Raw genomic sequence first — 12,224 nt, forward strand, 5'->3', positions numbered from 1 at the left:
CCACCTTCAAACTGCAGTAAGAGGCAGTCACAAAAGCACTAATTCAGATTTTCATGGTTTCATACACACACCAAACCTAAATAACCGATCACATTAACTGGCAGTTAGGTTTTCTAAATCATTCTCCTTCATTCTGCCTGAGCATTTGCCCGGTTTGAATTATATTTTCCAAACAGCATGTTGTCTAATTTTAAGGATCTGCTGTGTCAGAATTTTTTCCAGCTGGATTCTGACATCTTTTATATAGCTTACAGACTGGTAAAGTTTCATGTTTTTAAACTGCCTCAGTCTTTCTTTAGGTGTCCCTGAAAATTATGAGCATCTGCTTGTCCATATTTCATATAATATGTGATAACTGAAGAAAATGCAGTAGCACGGCTGCCTCAGTCAGTTCATATGTGGATGGCAAGCAGGTTTATGGTTCAAGTTAATACTGTGCATCAATCACAAAAAAGGCTTCGTTTTATAGTACATTTGTTTGATAGTTTTAGAAATACTTCCCTACTTTTACTTCATGAACAGAATGAAATAATAAATGCAGAATGTTTACTTGTAATTAGGATGTGACTGGTAGCTATATATGAAGTTACAGATGAGTTAAACATTTTTTAAAAAAGCTTTTTTTGACGTGGCTTTCAGCATTTTGAAGTAAAAAAGCACACAGACATGAGATAAGAGGAAAAAATATCTGAAGTCTTTTAATAGGGATAATTATAAATACGCACATATCATGTATACACAAAGACGTCTCAGTTAAGTGTATAAAGCTCTCAGACTATTTAGGCATTTTCAATCCAAACGTTGGCACAACTCCGTTAATCAGGTTTTATATTTACAGCACGACTACTTCTACGGTTTAAAAATTTGGCAGCGCCCCAGGGTGCTGGGATGGACATAATCCAAACAAGCTCATCTCGAGAGAGGATACAGTACACAGAAAATTACACCATGTGAAACCACTACGTGACATTCAAAGTGAGAAGTCGAAAGCCTGAGAAGTCGGATTTCCACTCAACAAGCACACAAACTTTGGTTGTTTACAAAATGCACCAACATGTCAAGTTTTGTTACACTGTCGACGGCAGCATAAAAAGAAACTAGGGATTAGAGTTTGTAATTTTAAATAACCTGGATAAGCGCTTCCAAAATCCTGTAAAGTACAAATGTAGAAATATATGTACAGACAAAACATAGAAAGTTGTGTTTGTAAGGCAGAAGTGCTTTCCGGGGTTGTAAATGTTATTATTGAGATGAAATGCACCTGAGTCAAAGCTCAGCGGGTTTTTTAACCATCAAAAAAGTCTAAAATGTTATTTTTGTGTCAGTGTAACACATCTACTGCGTATACAGTATACTTGTAAATCACACAAATGCACAAAAGAGGCTGTAAAAGTTGCAGTTGCATGTAAACTGAGAGAGCACTGTGCGCTTTGAGAAAAATCCTTGAATACATCTACATGTACTTTGACACTTACAGTTTCTAACAGTAATATAGTTCCTTATCTTTGAATAGTGGCTGTTACAGAAAGAAACACCGACACCTTGTCTACGCCAGCGAGCAGTGAAAGAAGCAACACAACAGCACCAGCTACTGGGCTTAATGTGTACCAGACTTTTACATGAAGCCTGTGGCCGCTGTTAGTCAGTTGGTTCACAGCCGTAACATATTTGATAAAGACAGTATGATTGGTTTAACTGTACGTGCATCGTTTGTTAAGTAACAACTACAGCACGTCCAGTACAGACAGGGTGTCGGTGTACCAGGCAGAGACAAAGAAAGCAGAAATAAAACATTAAAAATCCTCAAAGCAGATCCGTCTTCTACATCATACAAATGATTGTGAATTTACTTCCCAAGCAATATCAAAGAGACACTTACTTCTTACCTATGATGAGGGACGTGTGTGCATATAGAGAGATTACTAATATTCATGCTTCATACCTCACTACTTCTACAAATCCTACAGACGAATCTTTCAGGCAGTGATGGATTTCAGCTAAGAGTGGTCCGTTACACGCTGCGATCTGTTATCAGCACTACAAGCTCCTTACAGCACAGACACAGCTGCAGATCTTGGAGCTTATACAGTAAATTTTCTAGCATTTTTAGGTATTATTGTCGGTACAGACTGTGCTTTCTTTGTCAAGTGATGTGATGCTGTTGACTTGCCTCTTGCCCAAAACTCAAATGGGATATGATCTGGTCCACCGCTGCCCCTCTTGACAGGATAAAGCAGGTACAGCTTATAGATAGGTGGATGTGCAGCTGGCTACCCTGACATCATTTAGGTATTAAACTCATTAAAGAATCATCATTTCATTACTTGTGACAGCTGTGAGACCGTCATTACTACTTTACATTTGTGCAGTTATAAAGCAGTACGTCACACTGACAAGGCTGTGAAATGCTTTTTTTTAGCATTATGAAAAGGGACAGCTTGAGCCAACTTGTTTATTAACCTCCTGCTTTGAGGTTTAACAGCTCATAAATAACTCTCAATCATTGTCAGCAAGTGTAATTTGAAAGAAGTTACTTTTACATTGTCCCAGAGAGCTAGTGAGCTTCACTATATCTGTACGAGTAAGGCCTACAACTTGCGAAAGGTAAGTAATTGTACTCATGAGCTCAGTGATGCTGTAACACCAGAAAACACTGCTCGGTGGATGAAAATCTGTTTTGACATCCCTGCTGCTTCTAAATCTTCACCAGTAGGGCAGAAAATGTAAAATTCTGCCTGATGGTGTGAGAGGAGAGGTCAAGTAGCCAACAGCTAAAGGGTTATTCTGTGCACAGTAGCTTGACAGACTTTTATCAGGTTAAGTTATACTTTATCAGCCTCAGATGCTGTGCTAAGAGTTGTACACTAACTCCAACCAACATACAAGCCTACAGTTAGTATGCTTTTATGTAAATGTAACTTTTAGACATGTAACTTTCAATCTTCTTATAACTTGTTATGATGAACTATGGTTTGTTTATGTATAGAATTAATGGGAAATTTACTACAGGCAGAGACCAACCAGAGAAAACGGAAGCAGGAATCTTTTCTGCTCCGCTTGCTGAGGTCAGTCGACGTTACAGACATTGCGTACAGACTGCACATCATATCTACATTTCACAGAGCTCCTGCCTGCAGCAGAATCTTGTGGAGGAAGTGTGGAAACAGATCCTGGTCGTCTCAGCACATCTGCTCCAGGTAGGCAGACAGCAGATGTTGAGGAGGCAGAAACTCTTCTTGTTTGTTGACCACTTCGGTCTGACGTGACCCATTGCAGTCGGTGCCTGAAAGTCCAACAAACAGACTGTGATCACTCTCATAACACATTCTATTGGCTTTGTCAGTACTGCCAGGCTATGCAAACAGGATTACGTAAATAGAGATGCGTCTATAAATATTTTCAAATGTCCAACGCTTTAGTACAATTGTTTCTGTTCTTTGGTTATGTCAGAATACTTTATAACAGGGGTGTCTACATGTGGCCCGTGGGCCAAAACCGGCCCTCCAGAGGGTCCAGTCCGGCCCAATCCGACTTTGTAAAGTGTAAAAATTACAGAGAAGACATTAACTGTAATTTGTAATTTTGTGAAACTATAAATTTAAAATAATTCCTAGACCATGACAAGTTGTTTTGATTATACAGTAAAATAGCCTACTACATTGTTCATTGTTCTTTTGCCATGTTTGTCTCATTTTTGTAATATTTTGGCTTGTTTTTGTTATATTTTGTCTGACTTTTGTCGTTTGTCTCATGTTTTTGTCCATTTTGTTTCTGGCCTCTCATTTTTTGTCTCAGTTTTGTCATTTTGTGTCTTTTTTTGTCTCATTTTTGTCTCTTTTTTTGCTTTGCGTCGTCTCATTTTTATTTTGTTTCTCGCTCTTGCCGTTTTGTGACTCGTTTTTGTCAGTTTGTCTGATTATTGTAATGTTTTGTCCTGTTTTTGTAGTTTTTGTCTCAGTTTTGTAGTTTCTCATGTTTTTGTCGGTTTGCTTCTCATTTTTGTTGTTTTGTGGTTCCTTTTTGTCTCGCTTGTGTCTGTTGTGTCTTACTTTGTCATTTTGTGTTTTGCTTCATTCATTGTTTTGTGTATCGTTTTTGTCGCTTTGTGTCTCGTTTTTGTCCCATTTGTCCATTTCTTGAATGTTTTGCAACTTTTTTGTCTCTTTTTGTTTTCAGGTTGTTCATAATGTTTTGTATAAAGATAATTCCTTAAATGTGAACATTTTCTGAATGTTCCTTTTTGCACTAAAACAGAGAAATTGTTCGGAGTTGTGGTTATTTATAGGTTATTATGCTCTGATTTTACTGATCCGGCCCACTTGAGATGAAATTGGGCTGAATGTGGCCTCTGAACTAAAATGAGTTTGACATCCCTGCTCTATAACATTTTTGCCTGCTGGTATTTTCTGTCAAATTTTTCAAAATCCATATTTTCTGTCCTGGTAATTTTTAAACTATCATTTAGAAGAAGCCACTCAGAATACACCACCACACATGTATTTAACACTTGGGAAACATTACTGCTTTTAAATAGAGTATTAATTCAGAAACTGCATCACTGGACATACGACATAGTAATGAGATCCCCCCCCCCCCCCACACACACACACACACACACACACACACAACCAGACTTAAGGATTGATCTTTCAATGTTTTAAAAAGATTTGTATTCATGGTGGAACGCTCTGACTGACACTGATTCAATGTATCTGCTGTGCATTATTTCTACTCACTTGCAGAGACGAGGTCCATATACTGGCAGATGGCGTGAAGCAGCAGTCTTTCAAAGCTGATTGAGAAACACAAACAGCAGAAACATGACTTTCCACTCCTCGCCTCTTCTGTGTTCTGCAATCATTTACAATCAGCTTGATTTAAACTAAGTATGACATCTTGTTTTTGTTTGTGTTGTTTTCCTGCTACTGCAGTGACTCCACTTGTTTGTGTGACTCATTAAGGATTTCATGTAATCAAATATAAACTGGTTTTCCAGGTGGAGAAACACAACAAGGATCCATCAGTCTGGCCTCTCTGCCTGCATACCTGTCAGGGGCTCAGACATTAAAGTGTGTTAATGTAATCCAAAGCGCTGCGTAGGTGGGGTTTTGTTATTTCAAGCACCGATGGGACACGAAAGATGATCCAGGAAGTAAGTCTGACTAACACATTTATAAGTTTAGAGGACTATCAGGTGCCAAAGATGTGGTTCTACATCTTTATCATAACCACCGCTGAAGGACGAGAGCTAAAATTGAGCACACAGACTAAAACGTCTTCCATATGTATTAATGTTCATTAATACATATCATTTCTGCACATTTTAGACCTCTGATTACATTTTCAAAAACTTAAATTGGATAGAATTTATTTGTTTCTATGTACCGGAAACCTGTGAACGTACTTCTGCAGGATTCTCCAAGTTAAAAGTGAGCCTTTTTAAGAGCTTTTAAATAAACACAGACTTCAATACACTCCATAAATCATCAGTATATAGCAATAATGCTGAATACATTTTCCCCTACTTTAGAAAGGGTGTGGAATTACAGAGTAACTCATGATGTAATAATATAGCCATATGTTGCTAATGATAACAATGGTGTCATAATATTAAAATGCAGTGATTCAGTGACACTTTAAACATTGTAAGACATTCATCTATGACACATCACGACACTAGTGTAACTGAGGAAGAAAAATCATTGTTGTAGAAAAGCAAAAAGCAGGAACTGTGCGTTTATGCACTGCATCATTGTTAGTCAATTTTAATAATGTGTCAGTTCAGTTAATTAACTCTCTGTTTTGCTCCCCTGCTGTCTGAGCTGTTTTTCCACTTCTGAGTTTGTTGTTTTTCACTGCAAGTCAGTCAAGTTCAGTGAACTCCACCAGGTCATGAGTCATAAAATACCTACTCTGGTAGTTCAAACTGAAGCATCTCCATAGGTTTAAAAAAAAGAAAAAAAAGAAACGCGTACAAATACTTTTTAAGACTTTGTAATGCCTTCTAAGTATTTAGAAAGAAGATTACAGAATCGTTAAAGAAGGAAAATCTCTACCTGCTGGTGAGGTTGGTTGTGTAAACAGAGTGAGGATGAGCATTAAAGAAGCTCACAAGATTTCCCTCAAGAACTTCCAGCGTTCCCTGTGAGGAGGAAAGAAAACAGAGTGGGTGGAAGGAAGGAGGTTTAATCTCCGGGTTTGTGCTCGAAAAAAAAATACTGAACTTCAGCAGTGGGCGTCCGTGACTAACCATTCCTTCCTGCTCTCACGTGTTTGTATATCATCTTCCATCATTCAAAACAATTAAGCAACTGCATTTATAAATTCACATTCAGATTATCTGGATTTGGACCATTATTGAACAAAGTATGATATTTAAAGACAATCTCCTTTTTTCTAGAAAACTAGGATGTAAGAAGTCTTTCACAACTTTCAGTAATTTTATCAGACAAAGAAAAAAACACTTAATCATGAAAACAACTAAAGTATCTAAAAGAAGAAACAAAAGATGTAGAGGGAGGACAGACGAGTAAAAATGTGACAGAAATCATGAGGTTAACGTTTCTTCAAGCAGTTATCAGTGAATAAATGTTTACATTTCAAACACAGTGACAGTTTAGAAGACAAGATGACACTCACCATGGGGATTTGTTTCCGTTTCAGAGTTGCTCGCAGCCTGCGATCGATTCTCTGGAAGCAGTCCTGAGCTGTGAAGGCAGGATTTACTGTGGAGAGATAAATGACAGTCAGCCAAACAGCCGCACATGAAACAAGCAGCCAACCAACAAACTGAGACGCTCACCATTCCTCTGGTCCTTGAGGAGTCGGTTGGCATTTTTCTTCTTGGCCTCTTCCAGCTCCAGCAGAGACAGCAGCCTCTCCTGCTCCTCACCGGAGCAGTTCATGAAGTCATTCCACGGCTGAAACAACAGGACGACGAATAACAAGTCAGTATGGAAACTTATGTCTTTGGTAAAAAATAAAAAAATTAGTTAATCAGAATGTCACTATGGTCGTAGGATGTTTTCACTCAGAAATCTCCAAAGTCAACAAACATTTTTCAATTAAATTTAACAATCTGCAGGATGGCACCAAGACTTGCTAAAGCTCAGCCAAGACTGAAATCAAACGATTTCCAATTCAGGAGTGAAACCAACACAGTTTACATTTCTTTAAAACTGATTTTTAAAGCAGCTCCTTGAGGATCAACACAGATACTTTATTTCATGTAGAAGCTGTCGATTAAACCATTACTTACACATTCTTCTGCTTTTCCTTTTGGCTGTTCCCTTCAGGGGTCGCCACAGCGAATCAATTGCCTCCATCTAACCCTGTCTTCTGCATCCTCTTCTCTCACAGCAACTACCTTCATGTCCTCTTTAACCACATCCATAAACCTCCTACTTACACAGTACATAAACATTTTAAGGACATTATGAGCTGACTGGATGCATCTGCCCCTATACAGTTCCTAGTCCTGCAAGGAAAAATGTCAAATCTGCACCCAGGGTCACTGATGGGTGAAGCAGATGTGTACCTCTATGTAGTTTCCGTTGGTGCAGGCCTCAGTGAAGATTGATGGGATGGCCGGGTTACTGCAGACCTCCAGATCATCTTTGGAGCACTCATCCTTCTCAAGTAGATTAGTTAGAAAGCGTGCTGATTTTCAGAGGAGAGCAGAGACAGAATGGTAGTGATTATATAGGCAAAACTGTAGGGACAGATTTATGGATTTCAAGTGTTGCTAATCAGACATACATTTTTAGCATAGTCATTGAAAATGCTACTTTCATTGCTGGAGGCACTTTATTTGCAGTTCCAACACAAAGTTCATTTGTGCACTAATGACTTTACTTGGCTTAATTTACCAGGCTTCATCTTTCACCTCTGGAAGCCACAAAAGGCTTCATGAAAGAATTTTTCCACCGACGCAGCAAACAGACAATGATGTGTATAAACGGCAAGCACTCCTTCTTTAACTGCTTTTCCAGCATTGTTCAGGCTGCAGCGGAAGCCAGCATCTTCTAATCTGATCACATGAAATGAGAGCTTACTGTTCTCCTGTCGGCGGAGGCTCTTCTTGCCTTTGGCCCGAGGAGTGAGGTCAGAGTTGCGGATGGCTTGGTTGATGTAGAACTGCTTCCTTTTGGCGGGAGACACTCGCTTGGCAGGAGAGCTAGGCAGTGAGGAGCACTTCCGCTCCTCTATCAGGCTGGGAAAATAAAGGACAACATATCAAATTACTTGAATTTAGTCTCACACCCTTAAAGGAAATTACTAGATCTTCATATCTGATTAAGGTGAGCTGTTTGACATGTTAAAAGAGAAAGTTAAGCCATTTTCTGCAAACTGCTGCTGCTCATACTGGTTCTTCTGTCTTTCTGTTATTTCTACTTTTAATTTTAAAAAAACAGCAAAAAACATTTGCATGTGTTTTTCTTTAGTGGAAAAAAATGACAAAACTACCACTCAAACTAAAATCATGACCAATGTTGCCACATCTGTCGAATAATCACCATCTGGTTTGTTCTGCATATTGTTAAGGTTGAGGGTACATGCTTACAACTTGTGAAGAATCACATAATTTAGACAAATGTCAGAAATCACAGTATTTCTTGTAAGGACACTGAACAATGACCTTTCGTAAAGTATTCAGATACTTCAGAAATATTAAGCCCAAAGTAAGATATATTGAAGATTTCTGTTTTCCTTCCAGCTTGGATTTTGATGCATTTACATTTCAGAAAATCTAGCGCAGGGTGTACAGATAAAGAGGTTGTTGTGACCTACTTCTTATTCACCTCAATGAATAATTGTTGTTCCTACTTTGCCCAGTCCAAACATTGTTGCTTTGAAGCCAACAAGAGCTTATTTACAGCATAGCTACTGAATGTTACAGTGTAATCGGTACTAGACCCTCCAGAAAAACGCGGGCAATAATCCTTGATTATGCGGGCTAAAATCCTTGATTATGCGAATAAATATGCGGGGTTTTTATGCCATTTATGCGGGGAAATTGCGGAAAGTTGCAAAGTATGCGAATAGTTGTGAAATATGCAAAAATATGCGCAATTCACCTGTCGTCTGGCCGCGGAGGGATGTGTCCTCTAATCAGACACTGGGACTACTGCGGGGTTACTGGACTGACAGCCTGTGCTTTGGGAGGGGGAGATGCTCACAGCAGCACCTGCTGCTTGTTGAAAACACAGTAACTGCAGAATGATCCGAGTTTTCCTGTCAGTCTCCAAAACGACAGAAAAAGTCGCTAGATTTGTGGCTAGTCGCTTTTGACAAAAAAAGTCGCTAGGACGCTTTGGAAAGTCGCTAGATTTAGCGACAAAGTCGCTAAGTTGGCAACACTGGCGCCGCAACACTCCGCATCAGCTCGTGCTTCTAGTGTGTGTGTGAATGCGCGAACTGATGACGTCAGGCCGGGCGTCACATAAAAACTCACTCACAACTCCATTTATATTGGTTATAGTTTTCTCATTTTATGCGGAAATTGTGAAATCAAGCGGGACCCGCATATTTCTCTTTTTTCGTGGAAATGTGAGATTTTTGCGGGAATTATGCGCTGTTTTGCGGGGATTATGCGGCCTTTTGGGAAACAATTGACCCCCACATAATCAGCGGCATTTTGGTGATTAATGCGGGAATTCATGCGATCGCATAATCGCGTTTTTCTGGAGGGTCTAGGTAACAGACAGGATGACTACATCAAACAGTGATGAAAGCTGATGATCACCAGCTCGAGTGGGATGGATATTTTTCCCTTTCTGTTCTCTGCTGCCTCTGGTTTGTCTCTGCAGTGTTTAAATGGAGCAGAGCATCCTGCAGCAGCCTCAGATGTAGGTCAGTGGGTGCTGTGTGAGGACCGCCTCTGCTGGGTTTTCTGCCTCTCAGTTGCCAACTTGGCCAGCTGATGCAATTTTTCGCCTGTGTCCTGCAGGTCATCAGCTATATCATATGATGTAACCTCTGCCTGGGTTAGCTAGGTGTGTCCAAAATGTCACTCTGACGTGTAAACCTCAGCAAACTTGACATTAATGAGCAAGCAGATAGCTAAACACAGGTTGGACAACATGTTTAGCATTTGCCCTTTAAACATATGCTATCCTCTTTGCAACTTGATTTTTGCATTGAACCAAAAAGCAATGAAACGTGGACGTGATTTGAGTACGAGCAGTGCTTGTCAGCTAAATATGTTGGTAGTAACACTGTGATATGGTGGAAGTGTAGTGATTTAAAGCCTCCACAATATGAACAGGTCAGCTTAATAGCTAGCTGCTAAATGCTAACAAGGACAGTGTTAAACTGCCTGTTAAAATCTGAATATTTACGTTGAACAAACCAGCAAATGAAAGTTTGCCAAAATATGTCGATAAACAGCAAGCTGACTGAATTTGACCCCAGCGAAAAGCGACTACAACTCCCGAAGCTAAAGCTAGCTATTTACGTTATACTCAGTAGTAGTTCCGGCTAACGCTAACTAGCTTGCTTTCGTAACAGAACTGGTGTGTTTCACTCACATATAATCCTGCTCTTCATTGTTGCTGTTTGTCAAAACGACCATCTTATTCAAGCAAAAACAAACGGAAAGGTCCCAGCGACTGCGTGTTTCAGAAAAGTGTAAAAAACGAGCAGAGTTGGTGGCGAAAAACAAAAGTTAAAACAGTGGCAGTGTTCGGCAGGTTCTCAGGTTAGCAGCTAGCTGCTGGCTGGCTGCGAGCTTCACTGTGGGCGGAATCAGCAGCACAGAAATAGCCGTTGTCCTCCACAAACACAGAGAAGAGTAAGAGCACTCACTCTGTCCCACTCAACATCAACAGAAGATGTGTTATTTATTCATTTATTGAATTCTTCTTCTTCTTCTTCTTCTACTAATTATTATTATCATTATGAATAGTAGTAGCAATAGTAGTAGTAGTAGTAGTAAGATAATAATAATGATAACTATAACAACTGTTATTATCATTACATACATTGCCTACACATTCTACACTCACATATTTATATTTATACATCACAACAACACTGCAAGAGACTCTTCATATTTGAATTCTATTCTGTAGCCATTTTATATTTAAAAATGTACATTTTGATATACGATAAGGGGAAATTCACATCGTTATAGTAAGCTTATTTAGCAATAAACACAGTAATAGTAATAACATAATAATAAAATAGTAATAATATTAACAATATGTACAGGGATGATCAATGAAAATTAATAAGTACGGTACTGGCACACTGTAAACAACACAATATAAAGTGGCTTGTAAAAAACAAGTCTTAAAAAGTGCAAAGATGCAGCAGTGCAAGAATTGCCGTGCAAATTTTATGGGTTAGGATGTTATGATGCGAGTCCAATTTATGTTACCATCAGCCAGTGATGCTGATGTTGTACAGTCTTACAGCAGATGGGATGAAGGACCTGTGATAGCGCTCCTTCTTCTGGTTTTAAATACCGATTCCAGGCTGCAAATACTGAAGTTTCTGGATATCTTGAGCTATGCTGGGTATCTTGACCTATGCAGGCTCTTTGTTTTGTCTCTTTTGCACTCCTACTTTGTTTGTGTGTCCAAGCCAGATCACATACACTAAACATTTTACTATGTACTGTACTATGTACAACTGTATATGTAGCAAATACTTTTAGTTTAACTGTATTTTATTATTATTACATCAAAAATAAGAAACATAATGGTAAATAAAAGTAGACATAAAACAGAGTTATTAACAACTAATATAAAAAACATTGAGACTATACTAGAAAATGTATATTTAAGACCACATTACATGCACACAAATCACACAAAGACCTGCAAACAATCTTTGACATGAAATACTTTAGTGGTAAGTTATGTCAGTGAAATATAATGAAGTGTAGAGCTATTTAGGCCAATTTAAACTATGTGTTTACATAAATGCAATATGTGTGCAGAAATACATAATCACATAAGCTAGATTTGTGAGGAAATTCTTCATGTAACCTATTTTGTAAAGGTTATTTTGTCTGCTCAGAAGATATTTTTTAAGGCCAGAATGTTCATAACAAAAGACAGAACAGAGACTGTAGGTGGGTTTAATATGAGCGGGACATGTAGCTCCTGACCATGAGCAGAGAATCAGAAAAAAAAGACTAAAAACAAAAGAATAAAGAATAAGTTAATGAATTCTGCGACTATGTCTAGTTCAGTTTGTTTAAACTCTCTGTGTAGTGA

General features: G+C 38.7%; 1 protein-coding gene across 1 annotated transcript; it reads right to left on the reverse strand.

Moving 5' to 3' along the window:
- Positions 1-672: 672 nt before the first annotated feature.
- r3hdm4 (R3H domain containing 4) lies at positions 673-10,758 on the reverse strand. Its single transcript, XM_022192541.2, has 8 exons — positions 10,530-10,758; positions 8,055-8,212; positions 7,538-7,659; positions 6,803-6,920; positions 6,640-6,725; positions 6,057-6,142; positions 4,737-4,792; positions 673-3,283 (listed from the first exon to the last, which is right to left on the reverse strand). The coding sequence occupies exons 1-8, from the start codon at positions 10,571-10,573 to the stop codon at positions 3,180-3,182; spliced, it is 774 nt and encodes a 257-aa protein (XP_022048233.1). The 5' UTR covers positions 10,574-10,758; the 3' UTR covers positions 673-3,179.
- Between the last annotated feature and the right edge of the window lie 1,466 nt (positions 10,759-12,224).

This window comes from Acanthochromis polyacanthus, chromosome 4, assembly GCF_021347895.1.
Source record: "Acanthochromis polyacanthus isolate Apoly-LR-REF ecotype Palm Island chromosome 4, KAUST_Apoly_ChrSc, whole genome shotgun sequence".
NCBI lineage: Eukaryota > Metazoa > Chordata > Actinopteri > Pomacentridae > Acanthochromis > Acanthochromis polyacanthus.

Coding starts and splice junctions, on each gene's coding strand:
- r3hdm4 (XM_022192541.2), bottom strand. CDS start 10,573: ATGGTCGTTTTGACAAACAGCAACAATGAAGAGCAGGATTATAT. Junction 6,726..6,802: donor CCTCAAGGACCAGAGGAATG/GTGAGCGTCTCA, acceptor ATCTCTCCACAG/TAAATCCTGCCTTCACAGCT. Junction 6,143..6,639: donor AACGGAAACAAATCCCCATG/GTGAGTGTCATC, acceptor TCCTCCTCACAG/GGAACGCTGGAAGTTCTTGA.